Source organism: Otolemur garnettii, unplaced genomic scaffold, assembly GCF_000181295.1.
Source record: "Otolemur garnettii isolate 467f Iridium unplaced genomic scaffold, OtoGar3 scaffold00317, whole genome shotgun sequence".
NCBI classification, from domain to species: Eukaryota; Metazoa; Chordata; class Mammalia; order Primates; family Galagidae; genus Otolemur; species Otolemur garnettii.
Window position 1 is genome coordinate 288,250 of NW_003852712.1, and position 25,370 is coordinate 313,619.

The 25,370-nt window shown below is 41.8% G+C and overlaps 2 protein-coding genes across 2 annotated transcripts in view; one reads left to right on the forward strand and one right to left on the reverse strand.

The window, feature by feature from the left end:
• The window catches only part of CABP5 (calcium binding protein 5), an 11,228-nt gene extending 6,220 nt beyond the window's left edge, over positions 1 to 5,008 (forward strand). Inside the window, exons 5-6 of the mRNA XM_003803498.1 lie at positions 2,298 to 2,445; positions 4,983 to 5,008. Coding sequence (XP_003803546.1) covers positions 2,298 to 2,445; positions 4,983 to 5,008 — 174 coding nt within the window. The remainder of the gene's footprint in view (positions 1 to 2,297; positions 2,446 to 4,982) is intronic.
• A 5,844-nt stretch (positions 5,009 to 10,852) lies between these two features.
• Positions 10,853 to 23,326, reverse strand: ELSPBP1 (epididymal sperm binding protein 1). Its single transcript, XM_003803503.1, has 5 exons — positions 23,284 to 23,326; positions 18,163 to 18,300; positions 16,431 to 16,577; positions 13,539 to 13,697; positions 10,853 to 11,010 (listed from the first exon to the last, which is right to left on the reverse strand). The coding sequence occupies exons 1-5, from the start codon at positions 23,324 to 23,326 to the stop codon at positions 10,853 to 10,855; spliced, it is 645 nt and encodes a 214-aa protein (XP_003803551.1).
• Positions 23,327 to 25,370: the final 2,044 nt, after the last annotated feature.

The window sequence follows — 25,370 nt, forward strand, 5'->3', positions numbered from 1 at the left end:
TACCACATATTAAGTACTGAGATCTATTGCATGATTCTATTTATATGAGGTATCAAAAAATAATCAAATTCATAGAAGCAAAGAGCAGAAGGGTGGCTTCCAGGGCCAGGGGCAGGAGGAAATGAGGAGATGCTGTCCCATGGGCATGAAGTTTCAGTTTTGTAAGATGAACAGCCTCTAGCAATATGCTGTGTGGCATCATGCCTATAAATAACAATACCACATGAAGACAACCACCAGATTTAAAAATCAGAACTAAACATACATTTCTCAAAAGAAGATGTAGACATGGCAAGTGGGCTTGTGGAAAAAATCTCAGCATCACTAGTCATTTGGGAAATGCAAATGAAAACCACAGTGAGATGTCACCTCACACCTGTCAGGATGGTTGTTACCAAAAAGACAAAAGGGCCGGTGAGCCACATGGAGGAAAGGGAGCCCTGTTGGTGGGGATGTAAATTAGAACAGTCATTATGAAAAATAGTATGGAGATTCCTCAAAAAACTAAAAATACCTGGGTGCAGTGTTTCACGCCTGTAATCCTAGCACTCTGGGAGGCCAAGGAGGGATGGATTGCTTGAGCTCAGGAGTCCAAGACCAGCCTGAACAGAGTAAGACCTCATCTCTACTAAAAATAGAAAAACTAGCCAGGTGTGGTGACGGGGACTTGCCTGTAGTCCCAGCTACTTGGGGGCTGAGGTAGGAGGATAGCTTGAGGCCTAGAGTTAGAGGTTCTATGGGTTATGACACCACAGCACCCTACCCAAGGTGACAGAGTGAGACTCTGTCTCAGCCTCCCACCCCCAGAACCAAAAAACTAAGAATAGAACTATGGAGTGACCCAGCAATACCATTTCTGGGGATATAGTCCCTGTTGAGGGCAGCATCGTTCACAATAACCATAATAAGGAAACAACCTGAGGGCCCATCAACAGATAAATGAATGAAGAAAATGTGGTATATATACAAAACACATGCTATTCATTTTCTTAAAAGAAGGAAGTTCTGTCATTTGCAACAATGTGGATGAACTTGGATCATGTCATGCTAAGTGAAATAAGCCTGGCACAGGAATACTGCGGATCTCACTTGTATGCAGGATCTCAATAAAAGTCTAACACCTGGACGTAAAGAGTAGAATGGGCTCACTTCAATGAAGAATCTCAATAAAAGACTAACTCCTAGAAGCAAAAAATAGAATGGTGGTTACCAGCAGCCAGGGGGAGAGCAGGGAGTTGTAGGTCAAAGGGTACAAAATCTTGGCTAGACAGGAGGAGTAAGTTTTGAGGTATATTTCCTAGGATAGCAACTATAGTCAAGAGTAAAGTATATTTCAAAATAGGGAGAAAATTTCAAACATATCACCACAGAAAATGATAAGCAAATGAAGCTGGATATACTAACTAGCTTGATTTAATCATCCCACATTACCTACATGTCAAAACACTGTACCCCCAAAATATATACAATTATGTTTCATTAATTAAAAAATGTTAATAAATTCTTTTAAAATAAGAGAAATTCTGTAGCATGTTAATATCCAATTTAAAAAAAAATTAGATTATATTCAACAAAGTGTTGTTAAGAGGTTAGATCTTGGCTGGTTGCAGTGGCTCATGCCTGTAATCCTGGTATTCTGGGAGGGCGAAGTGGGTAGATCACTTGAGCGCTGACATTCAAGACCAGCCTGAGCAAGAGCATGACCCCCATCTCTACTAAAAATAAAAAAATAGCCAGGTGTTATGGTGGTCGCCTATACTCCCAGCTACTTGGGAGGCTGAGGTAGGAGGATGCTTGAGCCTAGGAGTTTGAGGTTGCTGTGAGTTATGACACCACGGCACTCTACCTAGGATGACAGAGTGAGACTATCTCAAAAAAAAAAAAAAAAAAAGAAGAAGAAGAAAAGAAGAGATTAGATCTCATGTTATGTGTTTTTAATACACAAACACACATGCACACACAATGTGAAGTAACAAAGAAGCACATTGGAGTGATGGACATGCTTATTACCTTGATCGTGGTGTTAGTTTCACAGGTGTGTGCCTATGTCCACACACACATTGTCTACATTAATTATGTGCAGCTTTTTCACCTCCACGAAGCTGAGTTTTAAATAATAAAAATGTATGCAAATTTTTTTAAAAAATCATCTTTCGGAGCTGATATGCCAGTTGATGATGTGCCCGGAGCTCTTTAGGTTAGTTCTTGACTCATAGTAAGTGATCAGTGAACTTCAGCTATCATTCTTGTTCTTGTCGTTGTAGTTGCTGATGTAACCCCCTTCTGCTTCCATTCAGTTCGACACTAACGGGGACGGGGAGATCACCCTGGCAGAGTTACAGCAGGCCATGCAGAGGCTCCTGGGAGAGCAGCTCACCCCAAGGGAGATCTCCGAGGTTGTCCGAGAGGCTGATGTTAATGGAGATGGAACCGTTGATTTTGAAGGTGATGTTTAGGGAGGCAGTCGCTGCAGGAATCCACTTCCAACTCCCTGATGGGATTTTCTGAGTTGGCCACTTGTCACTGTCTTCTGAGTTTGAGCTGGGATGGGGGTAGCTGGGGGTATTGGAAGCATTTGTTCCATCATCCCTTTCTGATCAGGCTGGTTCAAAGAGCTCAGAGTATCTCACACCTGGTGGTTCTGAGGAACACTCTGCCCAAGGCCCTTTCTAATCTGAGCTCAGAACTCCCTTCCACCTTATCCATTCTGTTCCAGTTCTCAAGAGCAACATGTCCCTTGACGATAGTGGACTGGCTAGTGGCTGGGACTCTGAGGTCAGGTTCATGGACTTCAAATTCAGGATCATCTCTCACCCAGCATGCAGCCTCATCCTAGTCACTTTCCCTCTTGAGTGTTAGTTTTCACATCTTCAAAATGGGGTTGATGGCCAGGCAGGGTGGCTCACACCTATAACCCTAGCATTCTGGGAGGCTGAGGTGGGAGTATCCCTTGAGTTGAGGAGTTCAAGACCAGCCTGAGCAAGAGGGAAACCCCATCTCTATTGAAAAATAGAAAAACTAGCCAGGCATGGTGGCAGGCACCTGTAGTCCCAGCTACTCCAGAGGTGGAGGCAAGGGGATCACTTGAACCCAGTAGTTTCAAGTTGCTGTGAGCTGTGATGACACTGTGGCACTCTACCCAGGGTGAAAGAGTAAGACCATGTCTCCAAAAATAAATAGGGTTGATCCAATACCTTTCCCCCAAAGTTTTGGAGAAAACTAAGAGAAATTATGCACCGAGTGCCACCATTTTGGGATTATCCTTCCCTGTCCCTGCTTATGCCATCGCATTGTCTGGAGCACCCTTCCTGCTTTCCCCTCAGGCTAACTGCTAGTTGTGTTCCAGGAAGGGGGCCCTTCCTTTGTTACTGGGCTCAGTGTCTGTCTCCTGTTCCCCCTGACAGCACCCTGTGGTGTCCTCCGCAGTCATACTGACCGGTGACCTATCCATAGTGTATAGTGTATTGCCTATTTCCTTCGGAGGCTGAGGACTAAATCTTTCATCACCATATCCCCAGTTCCTAGTACAGAGTTCAACACATGCATGTTGAAGAACTGAATAAATGACAGAGATTGAAGTTCCGTGTGGATGGGAGGTAGGGGTCATTTTGTGGGAGGCGTAAGTAGGGCACATCAAGTTCTAATTGTGACAGCCTCTGGCTCAAAGATCCCAGCATCTAACTTCTACCTAGAGTCTGATATCCATGACGGTCCATCACCTGGTTGGGCTTTCCCTCCCGGCCTGCATCTTCCATAACCATTCTCTCAATTTTCATGCTCCAGAGCAAACTTGGTCTGCTCTGGTTGTCCAACTTCTGTTCCTTTGCACCTGATGTTCTGTCCACTTACCACACCTCTTGGTTCTTATCCTCAGGAACTCATGCCACAGTCGCCTTTGCTAGAAAGTATCTCTTCCTCTTTAGCTGGGTATACTGTGTATTACTTGCAGAGGTGAAATCTTACAGAAGTTTTTCTGGGTCTGTTCGTGGGAGTTTTTATCATGGCAGGCCTTGCTGTATTGGGCTGTATTTACCCCCATTCTGGAGGGCAGAGGAGTTATCTTCCCTGAACCTTATCTGCTCTGTGTCCCAATATAGAAACTTAGTAGATGTGTGTTGGACAGACACCTGCTGGATCCAGCTAGGCTCAGGTGCACAGAGGACATCAAATAAAATGTGGATGAGGTTGGGGTGGGCTTGGAGACAGAGTCTCAGGCCAACTACAGGCAAGGGAAGGACAGGATGCACCTCTGTCCAAGACCTGGGTGGGATAGCAAGTTCCTCTGCCACCCAGTCATATTGAGGTCAGGTGCAACCTGTGTTCCTTTCAGGATAACCATCCATATGACCTCAGGCACGTTGGTCACCCTGGCTGTCCTCAGTTTCCTTATGTGTTTGATGGCACTTATCCATTGGGATGATTGGAAAGATGAAATAAGACACTACCAATTACTGGCTGGGTATAGTGGCTCACACCTGTAATCTCAGTACTCTGGGAGGCTGAGACGGGTGGATTGCCTGAGCTTATGAGCATAAAACCAGCCTGGGCAAAAGTGAGATCCCGTCTCTACTAAAAATACAGAAAAACTAGCTTGATATTGTGGTAAGTGCCCATAGTCCCAGCTACAGAGGAGGCTGAGGCAGGAGGATCACTTGTACCTGAGAGTTTAAGGTTGATGTGGGCTATGACTCTCTGGCACTCTACCGAGAGCACAGAGGGAGACTCTGTCTCAAAAAGAAAAAAAGGATGCTAACCATTACTATTTATTGACTACTTAATCTGTTGTACGAGCACTGTATATTTAACCATTTTAGCAACAATATATGGGGATAACTATCTTATGATTCTCATTTTATAGAGGAAGAAATAAAGGCATAAAGAGGTTAAACACAAGGGGTGTCTGGCACATGGGAAGGGCTCAAAGTGAAAAAAAATCTGGAGCTTTTGCAAAGAGGTGCCTCACAGTGGATTTTTCTTTGCAGAGTTTGTGAAGATGATGTCCCGTTGAGAAGGTCCCAGAAAGCCCAGACACCACTGTCCACCTCCTCAATGTGGATCAAGCCCTTGAGAAAGACCAAGTCCCCATAGCCCCTGGAAGGAGGGAAGGAGGAAGAAGGAAGGAGGAAGGGGGAGGTGACAGTCCACAATGTGTATTGAGGTTACCCTGAAGGCAGTGGCTTTGCTGCATAGTCCTAGGTCCCTGTGTCCCACCAGAATCTCTTCCCCAGCTTCCCCTTGGGTTAAAATAGTCTTTTCTCCTTTCAGGTTGTCATAAAGTGCAGGTTGGCATAAAGTGGTTCATCCTTTCCCCTCCCTCTTCAACTCCCATCAGTTTCCTTATCTTGGCAAGAGGGAGACAGAGATGGTTCTTTCCAGAGGCATTCCAAATGAGCAACTGAGCTTCCCACTCCGTTCCCTGACTTCTTGCAAGCACAGCCTGGTTTTTTACTCTCTTTGGCCTCTCACATCCCTCTCCTATGACAGAGACTCAGGGGACTGAATTAAATCACAAATCTGGATTATCGAGGTTTAGGGCAAGCTGATCCCCGGGGAATGAATCCCCTGCAAAATGTCATCATTCAAAGAGAGATGACAGGATTCCCCAAATCCCCAGCTCAGCCAGGTTGCTGAGAAAAGTCCCCCTGGGCTGCCCAGAGAGGGCCTGTCTGTTAGCTGAGAAGTCTTGTTTCCTCCCTCACCTCCTGACCTCTGCCTGTGCTGTGATACAGAAAAGACAGACTCTCCTTCACCTTCACTGAAAGCAGGACGCTTCAGCAATGCAAAGTTGAAAATAAAGAATTAATCTCACACCTTCTTCCAAGTTTTTTTCTTGCTTTGAAATCCATAAAGAGGAGGTATAAAATGGGTTGCCTGGATCAATAGTGTTGTTTTATAAAATAAAAATGAAGATTAATTCTTGGCCTTTTGGCTAAGATCAAGTGTAAAATAAAAATGAAGAAAGAGTGGAACCAGGATAGTGAAATTTCCTGACCTCCTGCCTTTGACAGATCTGTCTTTCGGCTCTTCACTGTCCTGAGACCATTTTATTTTTATGCCTCAACTCTTCATATCTTCTCTCTTCCTCTCCTTCTTTTATTCCTTCCTTCTAACCTCTATATCCATGTTTTTCAACCTTTAAAAAAAAAATCTCACGGCACACTTGAACCTATAGTTAAACTTCTGTGGTACTCTTAAATTACATTAATAAAAAAAAAAAGAATATACTTACAGTACTTTGAAGTTCTTTCAAAAATAATTGAATTAATGATCTTTAAAAGTTTTTACAGCCCACCTAAGATTCTCTCATGGCACACCAGTGTGCTGTGGCTCTATATCTTTGACAGCAATGTATTAAGTGCTTGCTGTGTGCAAGGTGCTCTTCCAAGCATGGGGCTATAGTGACACATAAAATAGACAAAATCCCCATAGCCCAGGAGTTCACAGTCTAATGGGAGGAGAAAGACATGGAACAGAATGAACAAAATGAGCATGTTAAGAGGTGATGAGTTACAGAGAAAATGAAGCTGAGACAGGGTTTAGGGAGTCCCATGTAGGGAGGGGCTGCCATCCTGTGTAGGGACATTAGGAAGTTCATTGAGCACAATCTGGAGAAAGAGCATTTGAAACACAGCATAGGGTGAATGCAAAGGCCCTGGGACATGAACATATCTCTTGTGTTAGAGGAATAGCCAGAAAACCATGGTGGCCAGAGAGGGATTGACGGCAAAGAGTCCAGAGTGGATGGGGTTAAACCATGCAACTATGTTCTTAGAGTCCACTGAAAGGACATCAGAGGGTTTTAAGTAGAGGAATGACATGATGCAGCTCACCCTTTACAAGGCAGCTTTGACCTCTTTTCTCATTCCTTCCATTCCATCTACCCACCCACTCATTTACTCACCTGCTCAGGAAATACCTGTTGAGTCCCTGCTCTGGGCCCGACATTATTCCAGATGATGGAAATAGAGCAGTGACAAGGTTCTTGACCTCAAGGACCTATATTCCAGGGTCATGCAACTCAATAGGACCTTCTGCAATGATGGGAATATTCTAGACCTGTGCTGTCTGCTAATGGGAGCCACCAGCCACATGTGGCTATTGAGTATTAGATGTGGTGAGTGAGACTGAGGGACTGGATTTTATTTTATTTTATCAAGTGAGTAAAATTGTATTGTAAATAAATTAATGTAATCAATCACTTAAGCTCAATTTATCAATTCTGTATTCCACAGCACAGCTTTATGCTGTGAGCCCAGGATCATTCTAGGTCCTAGAAAGAGCTCAGCAATAGGTCTTTGCTTTCTTGGAAGTTACATTCCCATGTGTGGGGAAAAGAAAAAAAATAAATCATGTAAGGGCAGTGACTATGGCTCAAAGGAGTGGGGCGCTGGCCCCATATACTGGAGGTGGGGGGTTCAAACCTGGCCCCACCCCAAAACTGCAAATAAATAAATAAATCTTGTAAGAGAAGCTCAGATCAAGGGCCAGACACAGTGGTTCATGCCTGTAATCCTACCATTCTGGGAGGCCAAGGTGGGAAAATGGCTTGAGCTCAGGACCCCATTTCTAGAAATACTAGAAAAATTAGCTGAGTATTGTAGTGGGCACCTGGAGTCCCTGCTACTTGGGAGGCTGAGACAGCAGGATTGCTTCCGCTATCTCCACCTGCATCATGGGGGTGTGAGGAGGAAAGCTGTAGGAAGACCAGGAAGAAGAGAATTCCAAAATGACAATGCACAGAGGCCGGGGCAGCTTGGTGTGTCCATACACCAGAGCAGGGGATTGAATGTAGCAAGTGAAGGGGCAGAGGCAGGAAATAAGGTGAGGGAAGGCTTTAAACAGGGCGAGGAGGTGAAGGGTCTGGGGACAGGAGAACACTGCTTGCTATGTTGTTGCCATATGCTATTGAGTGAAGATTTATCTTTTGTTTGTTCTCGAGCTGAAGTGTTAACCATTAGATCTTCAGGCTTCTCACCTGTCCATGCAACATCATTTTAATTTGGCAATCAGCTTGGTAATAAGGGAGGCTGAACAGCTAAGTCCATCTGTGATGTCTGAGTGTAGTGAGAGAGAATGGTGGTAGTTGCCTGAGTTTTATTTAGAAGAAGAGGAAGGGGTCAAAGAAGACAGAAAAAGAAAGGAGGGCATTGTGGGAGACTGAGGCAGGTAGATTGCCTGAACTCAGGAGTTCAAGACCAGCCTGAGCCAGAGCAATATTCTGTCTCCAAAAAAATAGCTGGGTATTGAAGTGGGCACAGGTAGTCCCAGCTGTTTGGGAGCCTGAGGCAAGAGGATCACTTGAGCCCAAGAGTTTGAGGTTGCTATGAGCTATGATGCCACAGCCCTCCACCTACGGTGACAGAGTGACACTCTGTCTTAATAAAAAAGAAAGAAAAAGAAAGTTGGACAGGAGGAACAGAAGTCTACCTCTGGGCCCAGAGGGAAATAGATTCTGTAATCAATTATTGATGTGGGCCATGGGCACTGGGAAGGAAAAGTCATGGCACTCTTGGCAGTGAATCTTCCACCCTCTGTTTACTTTCTAACTTATTTATTAATAATCCAGTAAGTACCTACAAATATCCTACCTAAATCTGTGATTTCCCAGAAAGAGATGGCAGACTGCAATTATTCCTAAATGTCCCTGGGCTGACAGTCTGATCTTCCCACCATGAGACTCAACAACCCGGCCTCCAATTTTTCCTGCCTTGCACATTCACCTCTCCTCTTATTCTAGGAAGCCCCCAGGGTTAATTTAGGATTCCTTTATTGGTGCTTATGTCACGTTTTCCTTCGGTTCTTCACAAAGGGCCAGGTGATTAAAGGAGATGGGAGACAGGATTTCTAAAGGTGATTGTTTAAGCTTGAAAGACGTGACAAAAAAGATGAAGCATGTTCCGGCCTCGATATGGCAGTCGCGCTTTGAAGATGTTTCTTCTCTCCCTGAAAATAGAAGCAAAGACCAGAGTTCAAGTAGTAGTATGTATTGGTTGAGAATAGGATGTGAATAAGAAAGTGACTTTGTTCTGATTTTTTCAGATTTAGCAGTTAGTGGGAGCAGCTAAGCCAAGAGCAATCACGCACCTTCTACCCCACCTGGCTCATGGGGGCAGGTAGGTCAATGAACAAAGAGCTCCTTGACCTCACGTCTGTGGTGATAGTTCTGGTAGGAGAAGGACCTGCAAGGGGATGGTTCTGCTGTGATAGATGCAAGTGGAAGCTGTTCTCAGTCCTAGCCACAGACAGGAGACCACTGTGGGTGTTTTTTAATATCCACCCAGTTAAGATGGTCCAGAATCCCAAACCCCACTCCTTTGCCTCTCCTCGGTTCTGGGAAGATGATTTTCTTTCTTTTTTGAGACAGAGCCTCAAGCTGTCACCCTGGGTAGAGTGTTGTGGCATCACAGCTCACAGCAACCTCCAACTCCTGGCCTCAAGTGATTCTCTTGCCTCAGCCTCCCAAGTAGCTGGGACTACAAGCACCCACCACAATGCCTGGCTATTTTTTAGTTGTAGTTGTCATTGTTGTTTGGCAGGCCCAGGCTGGATTCGAACCTGCCGGCTCTGGTGTATGTGGCTGGCACCTTAGCCGCTTGAGCTGCAGGTGCTGAGCCAAGATGACTGTCACCACCAAGCCCAAGTTCAGTAAGAGTTGCTAATTCAGTGTCACCTATAAGCTCCCTACATTATAAACCCAAATGTTGCCAGAACCACCACAGTTTTACATCCTGGAGGGAAGAGAAGTGAGGTTTCAGTCACACATCTGATAAAAGAGCTTATTTTTACTTTGAGATTCCCCAATTACAGAATGATTTAGGGCAGTGGACCCATGCAGGAGGTCTGCAGGGCATTCCCTTAGGCCAGCAAGTACTGATGCTAGCCCAGGTAGAAAGCCAAAGGCACAAACTAGAACAAAAGAGGATGAAGTTGGCCTTTGGAGGTAGTCGATGACTTATGAGCTGCTGTGGGGGAGCAGGCCCCAAATGAAGAAAGAAGAAAAGTTAAACCTCATTTTTTCCTTGGGTGTCTACTCAGTGATGGGGGTGATGCATCGACAACATGATACCTTCGTTTTGGGGGACCATGGAAGTCTAAGATGTACCCTCCTCTAAGTTGCCTTTTCATATCATGTTCCAGAAATTCCACCTTCCTGACCTTTCATACCCACAGCCTCCCATACTCAAGCCTTGGAATAATCTTTTTTTCTTTCCTTCCTCTCTTTCTTCCTTCCTTCCTTCCTTCCTTCCTTCCTTCCTTCCTTCCTTCCTTCCTTCCTTTCTTCCTTCCTTCTTTTCTTCCTTTCTCTCTCTCTCCTTCTCTCCCTCTCTCTTCCTTTCTTTCTTTTTGAGAAAGAGTCTCATTCTGTCACCCTGGGTAGAGTGCCATAGTGTCACAACTCACAACAACCTCAAACTCTTGGGCACAAGTGATCCTTCTGCCTCAGCCTCCTGAGTAGCTGGGACTATAGGTGCCCACTATGATGCCTGACTAATATTTCTACTTTTAGTGGAGATGGGGTCTTGCTTTGGTTTGGGCTGGTCTTGAACTTGTGAGCTCAGGTGATCTACCCACCTCAGCCTTCCAGAGTGTTGGGATTACAGGCATGAGGCACTGTGCATGGCCAAAATGACACATTTCTGAGTCAGAAAAAGTTTGCCTATCTCCTCTCTGCCATGGAAATTCAGATTTCTTCCAGCCTTCTAATTTGAGAAGGTGATCCAGTGTCCCTTACCCTCCTCATCAATTCCAATGTATCTTTGGAAAGTCCCGCCTTGCACACTGGGAGGAACATATCTCAGCTTATCATCAGAGATAAATGAACACAGTTTTGATCCCAGCGCTCACCTGAGCATCAGCAGTACACCCAGGTGTGGTCCTGGTCATAGTTGTAGGAAGTCGCACACCACATGAGGTTCTCTTTTGATCCTTTGCTAGTGCAGTTATAATAATTCTTGTTTTTATAGTTGAATGGGAAGTGGCAGGGAAAGCCAGGAACCAATGAGGATATTCCTAGGGAGAAGAAGGAGGTGAGACAGAGGTTATTCACACTGTAGTGGGGGCTTGGGCTTCAGGGTCCATACCAGATTCAAACTGGGTAATCTCTGTGTTGGTTGTGCTGTTTGGGGGCCATGCTCAGAGGTTCCCATTGGAGACCTGAATTCTAACCTAATACTAAATGTCAGAAGAACATTGCCTGCGTGATTCTCCTCCCTCAGAAGTCATATCAGTTTAGGACTTGGGAAAGGATGAGGGATAGAGTAGAGGAGTGGAGTGGGGAAGGGGGAGAGTGAAGCCATGGGGGTCTTGGGGAAAGAGACAGAAAGGACATTCTGTCACCAGGGGAACCAGGGAGTGGACAGAGTTTGTCTCAGAGGATGAATTTCAATGGAATTTCATTTCGCATGGATTCCATAATAAAATTTATTTACAACCCCTAAATCAATACTCATGGTGCTTCTGTGGTTATTTTTGGAGACACACAGAGGGTGAAAAATTTGAGTCATTGGTGTTCATGACCTCAGCTGAGGGAGAAGGAGGCTCTGCCTGCTCCTCCTAGCGCTTGTGCTATGAGCAAGTGCCCTTTGCCAGTCTAGTCTAGTACTGTGTTTTTCAAATTTTCATGCTTTTTGCTGGTAATTTTATCATTGAAAATAGCACCCAAGCATGATATTGAAGTGCTGGCTGGTGTTCTTAAGCAGGAGAAAGCTGTGATGTTCTCCATGTGTCTTATGGAGAAAATCTGCATGTTAGAGAAGCTTTGTTCAAGTGTGAGTTGTAGCGCTGTTGGCTGTGAATGAATCAATAGCATGTGTATTAAATAAGGTGTCTTCAGGCCAGGCACATGCCTGTAAATCCTAGCACTCTGGAGGGCCAAGGCAGGTGAATTGCTTGAGCTCAGGAGTTCAAGACCAGTCTGAGAAAAAAGGAGACCCTATTTCTACTAAACATAGAAAAACTAGCTGGGTGCCATGGTGGGTGCCTGTAGTCCCAGTTAATCAGGAGGCTGAGACAAGAGGATTGCCTGGGCCCAAGAGTTAGCTGTGAGCTATAATGCCATAGAACTGTACCTAGGGTGACAGAGTCAGACTGTCTCAAAAAAAAGAAAGTGTCTTCAAACAGAAACATACATCAAAAAAGGTTATATACTGATTGCTTAGCAAAAATGTCATGACCAGAGGCTAGTAGAGACCTAAGCCTGTGTTTTTCCCAGGAGTAGTGGTTTATGAATTACTAATTTGGTATTTGGAGTGACATCATAGAACCTTACTACCTTGAGTGATGAGAAACAACTGGATCTCCCTGTGTGAATCACTCTCACTTCTAGCTGACAAATGGCCAGTGGAGAGCCTTTCATTGAACATCCCCAGATACAGTGGCTGGAGACCCATGTCACTTATAAGGAAATGAAGGTGTGAAGGAGAGCCTCATCCCTGGACAAAATGACACCAAACAGGACATGTTCATAGTTGCCCAAGAGTAGAACCAGGAAGACACACTGTTGGCATTACATTTTTCTTTCCCTAGGATTTCTTCCCTGATCAGCCCACTAATCTATGTTTTCTATTTTTTGTGAACAAAAAGTACCAAGCCTTGAAATAAGGGCAAAAGTTGCCATATGACCTTTAAATGTCATCTTAGAACACTGTCTAACCATCCCATAAAGATCATCTGATACTCTAGCTCAGAGTCAAAAAATTCTTTCTATAAATATCTTTGGCTTTATGCATCACATGGCCTCTGTGTCTCCACAGTAACTACTTAATGCTGCTATTGCAGTTGGGAAGCAGTCACAGTCATTCCACAAATGGATGGACATGGCTTGTTCCAATACAACTTTAGATGTAGATGCTGAAATTTTAATTTCATATAATTTTCAACCTGTCACAAATATTCTTCTTTTCATTTATTTCCCCAATCATATAAAAATGTAAAAACTATTCTTATTTATTTATTTAGCAACCGAGTCTCACTCTGTTGTCCCAGGCTAGAGTGTGGTGACTCATAGCTCATAGCAACCTCAAACTCTTGGGCTAAATTGATCCTCTTGCCTCAATCTCCCCAGTAGCTGGGACTTGAGGCACCTGACACAACACCCAGCTAGTTTTTCTATTTTTAGTACAGACAGGGTCTTGCTCTTGCTCAGGCTGGTCTGGAACTTTTGAGCTCAAGCAATCCTCCTGCCTTGGCCTCCCAGAGTGCTAGGACTACAGGTGTGAGACATTGCTCCTGGTCCTTATAATAGGTTTTTAAAAACCCTATCACTCCTGATGAGACAGCATGTACTTACTCTATATTTGCATGAGAGTTGGGTGTTGAAAATTTTTATATTGGCACCTTTCTCTTTCTCTTAAAGCCTGTTTTTGTAACATTGTTTAAGCTAATTTGTTCATGAGGGCAGCAGCCTGTCTACACTATTCATCACTGGATCTCTGGTGTCCTGCATAGTGTAGAGCACACAGTAGGGCTTTGGCAGGTGTCTGTCCAGCGAGGACATGCTTGAACAATCCCATTCATGCCCATCCCCTCCCCCAGATTACTAGTGTCGGCGCAAAGACTCCACTTTCCGTCCTTGTCCATGTTCTCCGTGGTTGGACACCAGAGCTTGTTGCTTTCATCCTCAAGGCATTCAAAGATCACATTATTTCTGTAGGTGGAGGGGAAGATGCAAGGTTTGCTGAAAGAATTTCCTCCATATTCTGAAAACAATCATGAAAAGGTTACAGGTCAGAAAGAGATGAAAAAGAATTCTATTTATCACACACAAACTACATGCCACACTCTATCTCAAGAAAGGCAATAAATAACATCAAATCTGCTGTGTTGACCACCTGGGGGACTATAACAAACTGGTCAACATACAGAGGCAGTCAACATATGGCACTAGGCCTCTGTACTGGTATGTACATGTGGTGCACATCCAGTCTATGAAACTTAAGTCCACTTAAGGAGATAGTCAATGTGGGGAGGTGGTCAATTATAGAGGTTCTACTGTATTTCCATCTTATGGGTAAGAGTAAACCAAAACAATCCACACTCACACACGTTGCTATCTACCTCAATATGACTTTCCTGTTCCACTGTTGTCTTCAACTTGACTCTACTAATTAAGGAATTCTTGCCCAGAAAGATAAAAGTTGCATATACATTTATCATTTACTGCAGAAACATCTTATAAAACTATTTAAATAAACATCAGACTATTCAACTTTTTCAGTAGACTGTATCTCTTATACACTGTTTACTTTTCAAGATTCTTTGAAACCATGTCCTCTGTAACTTCACCTTTCCATGACCACCAGTCAGTAACCATTAATTCATTATCTGTACCCACTCCAATCCACATCCCCACATTGGAAGACCCAAGACCACATCTATATCCTGACTTGGCCCTCCCCACTTCAAGATGCTATTAAGACTGTCACATAATTGCCCTTATTTCAGTAAGCAATCAACTTGGTCTTGCCCAATGAACAGGCTTTTTTGGTGATGTTTTAGGGAGAGCCATATTTTGACTAAAGGGTTAGACTTGAGGTGCAATGTTGACAAAAGATTAAGAGCAAAAATTCTGAAGGTTAGATTTCCTAGCATTAAATAACAGCTCTGCCACTCAACAAATGAACCTCTATGAATTTCAGTTTTCCCATCTATGATATGGGGCCAACAATCAGACTTATCTCATACAATAAATGAGTTATTTTATGTGAAGTGCTTAGAATACTGCCTGGCACATAGTAAATACTTGCTAAAAGTTCACTCTTAATTGTGACCATTATTATTTTATTATCTAACACCTGGAAAAGGCAACAGCAGACAGAATCCTAACTCAGGTCTGATTTTTGATTAGTGACTCAGAGGATAGTGGAAGAGGAGAACTCACATTTTTTGGGAACCACAATAGATCCTGTATAAAAGTGAACTCCAATCTTTACAAACCCCCCATGAAGTCAGCCTTAGCATCCTCATTTTGCAGATAATAAAAGTGACCAAGAAATTTAATAACTTTCCCAACATAATGGGGGAACCAGAGCTAAAATCTACCTTTTCTTGAGCATCTGGTGATTTATATAAATTCTAATCTGTTATCCCATCAGAATTGGGTCTAAGAAACTTGGATAGCACTATGGATAAATGGAAGTTTGGATATTAAGGTTAATGTTTAAGTTCTAGTAAGCTTTGGACTTAGAACTATATGCAGTGTTATATTATCATAAAACTAATGATAGTTTTTTCTATCTTTCTCAATCTGCCTATTTGGTTTCATTTTAAAAATGGCTAAAGCAATGGGTGTATTAATGATGGAATTTAAAGTCAAGAGTAAAGATGGTAAAGATTTGGACCAAGATAAAAAATTATCATAGGCTAAGGTCAGGTGGCTCACACGTGTAATCCTAACACTGTGAGAGACCGAGGTGGGAAGATTGCTTAAAGCCAGGAGTTCAAGACCAGCCTGAGCAATAGCAAGACCTTGTCTCTACAAAAAAATGAAAAAATCAGCCATGTGTGGTGATGCAAGCCTGTAGTCCCAGCTACTCAAGAGACTGAGGAAGGAGGATCACTTGAGCCTAGGAATTTGAGATTGCAGTGAGCTATGATGATGCCACTGCACTCCAGCCTCAAAAAAAAAAAAAAAAATTAGGTTAAGTATTAGGACAAAGTTAAAGTTATAATAAGATTTAAGGATAAAGTTGGTTTATAGTTAAGTGATGGATGCTAGAGCTAGAATAAAATTAAGGTTTAGTTGGAATTAGGCTTTTTTGAGTGTTAAAGAAAGAACATAATTATGATTTTTATGCAAGAATAAATGTGCCCATAAACAAGTACCTTGCATGCATTTTAATCTGTATGGAGGCAATAATACTTATGGACCCTTACAGACTTGACATTGCTTGGGACTGTAACCTTGAGAAGGATTTAATTTTACTGAGACCATTTATTAAATAGGTGAGGAGGAAAAGAGCTCATAGAACTGCCATGGAAAGATTCAACAGGATATTATACACAAAGCTTCTGGATCAGAGTCTAGCACAGAGAGGGCACTGAATGAACATTGGTCACTACTCAGGATTAGGCATGGAATAGAGTTAAGATTTAATGTGAAGCTGTGCTGAAGTGCAGGTAGGATCCATTGATAAGTGAATCTGGCCATTGTCAACTCTAGAAAGAGAAATACTCAAAAACGAGCATTGGGACTACAGCTCATAGTTTTAGCTCTGAGGACACCTGTTCTTGCTGCTGGCAGTGGGGACTGGAGGATCTGGGGCTGCCACAGTATACATTCTGAGCAGATGAGCAGACATTTGGTCCTGGAAATACCCCTCCTCATTGCGCTGACCTCCATCCTGCCCAGCCCCACCACCCCTCTAGGAGGATCGCTGCATCCTCTCTCCTTCTCACCACACACCACATTCTCCCTCGCTCCAGTAACTCACCATTTGTTTCGCAGAACTTCCACTGCTGCTTCTCATCAAAGCTGGAGGTGACGGAGCACCACAGCCTTCCAAGCAAGCTGCCTTCTGTGATACAGCTGTTATAGGACTTTCCTCGGTAGAGGAAGGGGAAGACGCATCGTGGGTAATCTGTTTGGAAGAGAGTTCAGGAGTGGCTTGACTTCCTGTAGTTGTTCACAGGACAGAGTTATTTAATAATCAATCAACCGTCAAACAGGACAAACATCAGATTCGGAAGAGACCTTATGAGTTCATTTCATCAAGCATTTAGGGAAGCCTATTCCACATATGACTGACCCTTGAAAAACAGGGATTTGATCTGCACAGGTCCACTTATACATGGATTTTTTTCAATAAAAGTTACACTGAGGGTGCCTGTCTCTCCTTCCTCAACTTCCACCTCCTCCAGCTCTTCCTCCTTTGCCACTCCTGAGACAGCAAGAAGAACAACCTTCCTCTTCCTCTTCTTCCTCAGCCTACTCACCTCAAGGAGGAGGATGACCTTCATGATAATCCACTTCCACTCAATTAATAGTAAAATATGTTTTCTCTTCCTTCTGATTTTCTTTCTTTCTTTCCTTTTCTTTAAAAAAATTGAGACAGAGTCTCACTCTGTCACCCTGGATAGAGTGCCGTGGTGTCATAGCTCACAGCAACTTCAAACTCTTGGGCTCAAGTGATCCTCCTGCCTCAGCTCCCCGAGTACCTGGGACTATAGACTCCTGCCATGAGGCCCTAATAGTTTTTCTATTTTTAGTAGAGATGGGGTCTCTCTTGCTCAGTCTGGTCTTGAAACTTCTGATTTTCTTAATAACATTTTCTTTTCTCTAGTTTGCATTATTGTGTGAGTATAGTATATAATACATATAACATGTACAAATATCTGTTAATCAACTATTTATGTTATCAGCAAGACTCCCAGTCAACAGTAGATTAGAAGTAGTTAAGTTTGGGGCAAGTCAAAAATTATATGTCAATTTTGTCTTTGTCTCTGTATACAAAAATACCCAGAAATCATGTAATTGTCAAAATCTTGGGTTTAAAAAAAAAAGCTATCTCTCAAATGCCTTTTCTCTTATACTCTGTTTCTTTTCTTATTAATTTAAGAAATAAAGAGAAAAAGAATGCAATGGTTCCATTTAATTGACTGGTCTCATGATATTACAAGACCCCTATGCAGAAAGCACCATTTTAAACATTATTAGTATTAAAATTATTATTCATTATTAACATTGAGCGTCTGGCTTCCCAGAGCACTTTCTGTGCTCACACACATGTTGTGTTATAATTTGTCTGCAAAACTATGATCATATTGGCTAGGCGGGGTAGCTCATGCTTATAATTCTAGCACTGTGGGAGCCCAAAGCAGGAGGATCACTTGAGCTCAGGAGTTCAAGACCAGCCTGAGCAATAGTGAGACCTTGTCTCTGTTAAAAATAGAAAAATTAGTCAGGCCTTGTGGCAGGTGCCTGTAGGTCCCAGCTATTCAGGAGCCTGAGGCAAGAGGATCTCTTGAGCCCAAGAGTTTGAGGTTGCTATTAGTTATGACACCACAGCCCTCTACCCAGGATGACACAGTGAGACTCTGTCTCAAAAAAAAAAAAAAAAAAAAAAGGGAAAAAAATATGATCATGTCACACACAGTCACATGTTCTTTTTTGTAATCTTCCCTACTCAGAAGCCCACTGACAGAGGACAATGTGAGGCCACTCACCTTCCGTAGTACAGTACTTCCATCTGCCGTCATACACTGCTCTGGTTGCACACCAATGGGAGAGGCTATTGGTTTTTGTGCAAGTGAAGTAAATAGACCCCTTGTAGGTGAAGGGAAAAACACATGTTTCTGTCTTATCTGAAGGACAGAAGGACAAAACAGGAAGATATAATCACAGTGAATGAGCAAAGGATGACTCTTGGTTCAGCTCTTGCTTTGGTCTGAATGTTTGTGCCCCTCCTTCCCCAAAATTAAAACGTTGAAATCCTAACCCCTATGCTGGGGCCTTTAGGGTCTGCGTCCTCATGACTAGGATTAGCGCCCTTATACAAGAGACCCCAGAAAGTTAGTTATTCCCTTCCATCCTATAAGGGCACAGCAAGAAGGTGCCATCTATGAGCCATGAAGTAGGCGCTCATCAGAAATTGGATCTGCAGGTTCCTGTATCTTGGACTTCTCAGCCTCCAGAACTGTGCAAAATAGATTTTTGTTTTTCTAAGCTACCCAGTCTATAGCTTACATTCCAAGTATACTGAGACAGTTATCATGGCAGTCTAGGGCACATGTCTAGGCTTACCATCCAACTTCTTATGTGTCAACTTACACATAAGAGGCCGTCTAGTGTGTGTTTGAACTAAGAGTATTGGAAAAGAGTTTCATAGATAATAAAGGCAACCAAGAGATATTGTTCCCCCTGTTTCTCAGAGTATAGAATGGGTGCCATAAATGTTATACAAGATACAGTTCTGTGGATCACAAGACCTCATTTAATAATATGGGGACACAGGTGAAATAATTTTGAAACACAGACTGGAAAGCAAAAATCCTTTTCCAACAGTCCTTTCAGTCTTTCTGATGACGCAAAAGAGAAAGCTTCAGTTTAATGCTAGTATTTCGCTAATGCCAGTATTTCTAATACTTAATAAACCCTTATTTAGCAAAAAAGAGGACAGGATTCAGGCCTAAAGCCTTATTCAGACAATAGTATTTAGTAGAATTTAATAATAGGATTTTGTTTTCATGGTATGGTATTTATTTTTAGGTGTACTTCCTATTTGTAGCTATTTATAGCTAGTGGTATTGCTTTTTTATATTCGAATCCCATATTAACTATTCTTTTAAAATGAATATATCAAAGTGAAGGAAAGCAGGCAAATTTAAAGAAAAATATTGAGTAAATAATAGCACCGGTGGCATGCAGGTGTGGCAAATATTGAGTGGGTAATACTTGAACCCGTAAAGGTGAAAAACACATCTTTGATCTTTTTACTCTTCTGTATGAGGACAGAAGCTTTGTCTTCTGCACAATGCAGTCACAGAACCCAGACTAGTGACTTGCTCAGGAAACAACTGACAGCATAAAATAAGTCCAGAAAATGCCACATGAAATAAAGTTAAACAGGTTTCCTTTTTCCTTTTTAAAAAATGTTTATTTTTAATTACTATGGGTGCATAATAGTTGTACATAGTTGTACATATTTGGGGGTACATGTGATGTTTCAGTACAGGTATACAATGGGTGATGATCAAATCAGGGCAAGCGTTTATGATTTCTTTGTGTTAATAACCTTCCAATTCCATTCTTTTTAGTTATTTAAAAATATACAATAAAGTATTATTGACTATAATCACCCTATTGTGCTGTTGAATCATCCCTACTTTATCCCTTCTCTTTGTTACCCTTCCCATCTTTTGGTCATCATCATTCTCCTCTCTATCTTCATGGGTTCAATTTAAAAAATTTTTAGCTACTAGGCTGGGAATGGTGGCTCATGCCTGTAATTCCAACTCTCTGGAAGGTGAGGTAGGTGTATTGCTTAAGCTCAGGAGTTTAAGACTAGTCTGAGAAAGAGCAAGACCCTGTCTCTACTAAAAAATAGAAAAAACTAGCCAGACATTGTGGCTGGTGGTTGTAGTCCCAGCTACTTGGGAGGCTGAGAAAAGAGGATCACTTGAGCAACCCAAGCGACTGAGGTTGCTGTGAGCTAGGATGACACCCTGGCACTCTAGTCTGGGAAACAGAGCAAGACTCTGTCTTAAAAAAAAAAAAGAAAGAAAAAGAAGGGCAGCACCTGTGGCTCAAAGGAGTAGGGCGCTGGCCCCATATGCTGGAGGTGGTAAGTTCAAACCCAGCCCTGGGCCAAAAAGTGCAAAAAAAAAAAAAAAAGAAAGAAAGAAAGAAAGAAAAAATTTTAGTTTCCACCTACAAGTAAGAACATGGAATTTGTCTTTCTATATCTGGCTTATTTTGCTTAACATATTGTCCTCCAGTTCCATTCATGATGCTACAAATGACAGGATTTCATTCTTTTCTGGAGCTGAATAATATTCCATTGTGTATATGTACCATATTTTCTTTATCCTCCATTAATGGGCATTTAAGGTTGATTTTATATCTTGGCTATGGTAAATAGTGTGGCAATAAACATGGGAATTACAGGTATCTCTTCAATACACTTAGTTACCTCTTTTGGTTATATACCCACCAGTGGGATTGCTAGATTATATGGTAGTTCTATTTTAAATTCATGAGTTTTTCCCCCCAGAAATGTATATACTGTTCTCTATAGCAGCTGTACTAATTTACATTCCCACCAGTAGTGTACTAGGGTTCTTCTTTTTCCACATCCTCACCAGCATTCTTTATTATCTGATTTTAAAAAAGCAATTTTAATTGGGGTGAGAAGATATCTAATTGTGATTTTTATTTACATTTCTCTGATGACTAATGATGTTGAACATTTTTTCATATACCTGTTGGCCATTTATATGTCTTCTTTTGAGAAATGTGTATGCAGATCTTTCACTCATTTTTATATTGAATTATTTGATTTTTTTCCTATTGAATTCCTTATATGTTTTAGTTAATAATCCCTTGTCACATGGGCAGTTTGCAAATATTTTCATCCATTCTGTGAGTTGTCTCCTCATTTTGTTGATCATTTCCTTTGTAGAAGCTTTTTAGCTTAATGTAATGTCATTGGTCTATTTTTGCTTTGGTTGCCTGTGCTTTTGAGGTCTTACTCAGAAAATCATGTCCTGGAATGTTTCCCTAATGTTTTCTTCTAGTAGTTTCGCAGTTTCATACTTTCAGGTCTTAGATTTAAGTCTGTAACTGATTTTGATTTTATTTTTGTATATAGAAAGCCATAAGGGGCTAGTTTTGTTCTTCTGTATGTGAATATCCAGTTTTCCAAGCACCATTTATTAAACAGACTGTCCTTTCCCATGGTGCCTTTGTCAAAAATGAGTTCACTACAAGTGCATGGATTTATTTCTCTATTCTGCTCCATTGTTCAATGTGTATGTTTATTATGCCAACACCATGCTGTTTTGGTTACTCTAGTTTTGTGGTATAATTTGAAGTTAGTTAATACGATTCCTCCAGCTTCATTCTTTTTGCTCAGGATAACTTTGGCTATTGTAGGCTTTTTGTAGTTTCTTATAAATTTTGAGATTAATTTTGGTATTTCTGTGAATAATGCCATTGGCATTTTGGTAAGGGTTGTATCAAATCTGTAGATTGATTTGAGTAGTATGACCATTTTAGCACTATTAATTCTTCCCATCCATGAATCTGAACTATCTTTGAATTATTTTGTGTGTCCTCTTCCATTTTTTTATCAATGTTTTATAGTTTTCATTGTAGAGACTTTCACTCCTCTGATTAATTTTATTCTTATGTATTTTATTCTATTTGTAGTATTGTAAAAAGGATTACTTCCTCGGTTTCTTTCGCAGATCTTTCACTTAAATAGTTTTCTTTAATGAAGGGCTCACAATAAGATTTGATATCCAAATAAGAACTAAAGTATAGAGTATATTTAGTTGTCTTTTTCCCCCCACCACTCAATAGCTTTAGAAAATAATCATCCCTGACATACATCTCAAGAAAAGCTGTTCTATCTCAAATTCCTCATTATACAAGGAGCCATGCAGCAATAACGAATAACTTAAAGTTAATGCCTTTTAAAAAAAATTATAACTGGGCTATCTTATCTGCTAGTCCAGGATCACAACTTTCCTCATTGCCACCATCTCATTTGTTTTCTACTTCTTTTTTTTTTTTTTTTTTTTTTGAGACAGGAGCCTCAAGCTGTCCCCCTGGGTAGAGTGCCGTGGCATTACAGCTCACAGCAACCTCCAACTCCTGGGCTCAAGCGAGTCTCCTGCCTCCGCCTCCCAAGTAGCTGGGACCACAGGCGCCCGCCACAACGCCCGGCTATTTTTGGTTGCAGCCGCCATTGTTGTTTGGTGGGTCCAGGCTGGATTCGAACCCACCACCTTAGGTGTACGTGGCTGGCACCTTAGCCGGTTGAGCTATAGGCGCTGAGCCTTGTTTTCTACTTCTATCGCTCCCTCAAAAATATAGTGGAGGTAGAGTACCATGAGTGAGATACTCTGATGGGTGATCTGTGTGCATGCAATAGATTATGGATGAAAATGATGCTTCCTGTTCCTTGGCTCAAAAAAAGAAAGTTTCAAGAAATCCTCTGTGCTATTTTCTTCCTCTGATAGCCGAATATAGAACAACAGTTCTCATTTGAGAATGAGGGCAATTATGACCTTAGACAATGTTTGGAGACATTTTTGGTTGTTAGAACTGGCAGGGGGAAGAGGCTGGTGGCTGCAACTGGTGTCTATAAGGTAGAAGCCAGGAATGTTGCTAAACATCCTACCATACACAGGACAGCTCCCCACAGCAAAGATGGTGCTGAAGTTGAGAAACTCTGATAAAGAGGACTAGGCAGAAAAGGTCCTGATGTTTGAGGGTCATTACAACAGTCCACCCTGTACTAATACAGATGGATAAGACATAATCTCTGACTTTGAGATCTAGTAGCCCCATTCCTTGTTCCAGATTAGATTCTTACCCCAGATAATCTGCAGTAGGTCATGGGGGGCATGAGGAATGTGTTGGGAAAGAATGGAGAAGCCAGACTTCCCCTTTGAACTGCACCCATGGATTGATAAAATTAAAAATCCTTAAATATGTCATGTTCCACCTCCATTTTTCAGAACCATGTGATCTTGTTTTTGTAAAGTTTAAACCAGTTTAAATCTGGAGGGTGCTTAGAAAAGTACCTAGATCATGGCTGCTGTTTAACTAATATTAGCTACCATCATCATCATCATCATCAATGTTCTCAACTATATACACCATTGAGTGTATGGGATACTATGATGGGGGATGTGGCAGATATCCCTATAACATGGAGTTGAGGTTATTTTGGGGAGTTGTTAGTAAGAATCAGTACATAATGAATACTATTAGCCATCTGCAAAGTAATCCAGCAGATGGCCTAATCTCCTTAACTGAGTTACAATCCTCCATAATCCAGACCCTGCTGATCTGCCTATTCTCACTCCCTGGTTAACATGCCCTTGACCTTACCCCACATTCTTTCTTATCTTTGGGGTTTTGCTCATGCCTTTCATCCTACCTTCAACTACCTCTCATTCATTCCAAGCTTTGGTCCCTACTACTCATCCATAAAGACTTGGTTCAGTTTGGGTCAAAGCTTTTCCTCATGCTTATACTACTCAGAGCCACTCTCTATCAACATAACCTACCAATTAGAAAAAAAAAAATTCTGTCTATCATTTCCATTCACTGTGAACTCTTTGAGTGGAGGACCTACATTTTATTTATTGCTGCATTCCTGGTCCATAACACAGAGCCTCTAACTTTGGGATCACTCAATAAATGTATATTGTATTTTTCTGTAAATATGTGCAGAGGGGACTTGGGGATACCAAATTTAACCAGAGGAATGTGGGTGTGGTCTCAGGGAGGCATGAGACTATAAATAGAAAGTTGACATTCCATCAAGTATATTGTTCCTTCGCTGAATTAACTGTGAATTCACTTGTCAGTTGTTTTGAGAACCCAGAACATTAGGAAAAACACTTGTATGTTCTTATGGTTGAGATGGCTGTGTGTTCACCAAAATCAGCATCTACTTCCTAACAAAGGCACTGCTAGACTACATCTCCCAACTTGCTTGCAGCTAAATATCATATGAGTTATGGCCAGTGAAAGTGGGAGGAAGTGAAGTTACATCACTTACAGGCATGGCATAAACAACAACAACACCTCTCCTCCAAGGTCATCCAGATTCTCTTGATCCTTGCCTATCAGCTAAAATCAAAGAATCCTCAGAAGACTCTGAAATTCTAGGGGATGGTGGTGCCACAAGGTGGAAGGAGCTTGGATCCCTGAGTGGCCATGTGGGACTCTGTTTGCTGACCAGGTGCAGCCTCATTGGTCTTTCCAGGAGCAAGAAAATAAAATGATATCGTGTTAACCTGCTCTGAGTTTGGAGTTTGTTTGATACAATAGCTATTATCAATGCCCTAATAAATATATACTTTTTAAATACAAATTCATGTTTTCACGGACTCTAATGCTCATGTGGTGATCCCAGGCTAGGAATCTTTGAAATATAGACTGTGACCATTGAAAAGAGGCTTTTTGGGGTTAAAGCACATGAATATGTGTTTCTTGAGCCTTATCTAAAGGAGAAGGATTTATCAGGCAGAAAAGTATTCTAATTGTGGAGAATGCCTCACCATGGCTTGAGTGAACTATATATAATCAAGTCTTTCTTTGTTCTCTTTTTATGCTCATGATCGTCTTTTGGTTGTTAATTTAGACACCTAGATACATTAAGAATATAATTAGGGCATCCAAGGATTCAGTTTATGGGAATGATATACCCTGACTTTTTATTTAACAAATTCATATTTCCTCTACCATCTACTGAGCATTATGAAAGATGTTTATCTAATATTTTACTTAATATTTCCAATAACCCCATGAGGTAATGCCCCTATTTCTCTTTTATAGTCTGGGAATTGACTTTGTAGAGGTTATATTGCTTGACCAAGAGTACAGAAAAGGACCAGGTACAGTGCCTCATGCCTGTAATACTAGCACTGTGGGAGGCTGAGGTAGGTGGATTGCCTGAGATCAGAATTTGGGATCAGCCTGAGTAAAAATGAGACCCCCATCTGTACTAAAAAAATAGAAAAAATTAACTGGGCATTTTGGCAAGTACCTGTAGTCCTAATACTTGGGAGACGGAAGCAAGGGGATCACTTAAGCCCAAGAATTTGAGGTTGCTGTGAGCTATGATGACACCCTGGCACTCTACCAAGGGCAACAGGGTGAGATTCTGTCTCAAAAAGGAAAAAAAAAAAAAAAA

Excerpts from the sequence above, each read along its gene's own strand:
- ELSPBP1 (XM_003803503.1), bottom strand. The coding sequence starts at position 23,326 with ATGGTGTATATAGTTGAGAACATTGATGATGATGATGATGATG. Across the intron at positions 18,301-23,283 it reads TGATGATGATGATGATGATG|ATAAGACAGAAACATGTGTT; the intron begins GTAGCTAATATT and ends TCTGTCCTTCAG. Across the intron at positions 11,011-13,538 it reads GAGTCTTTGCGCCGACACTA|GAATATCCTCATTGGTTCCT; the intron begins GTAATCTGGGGG and ends TCTTCTCCCTAG.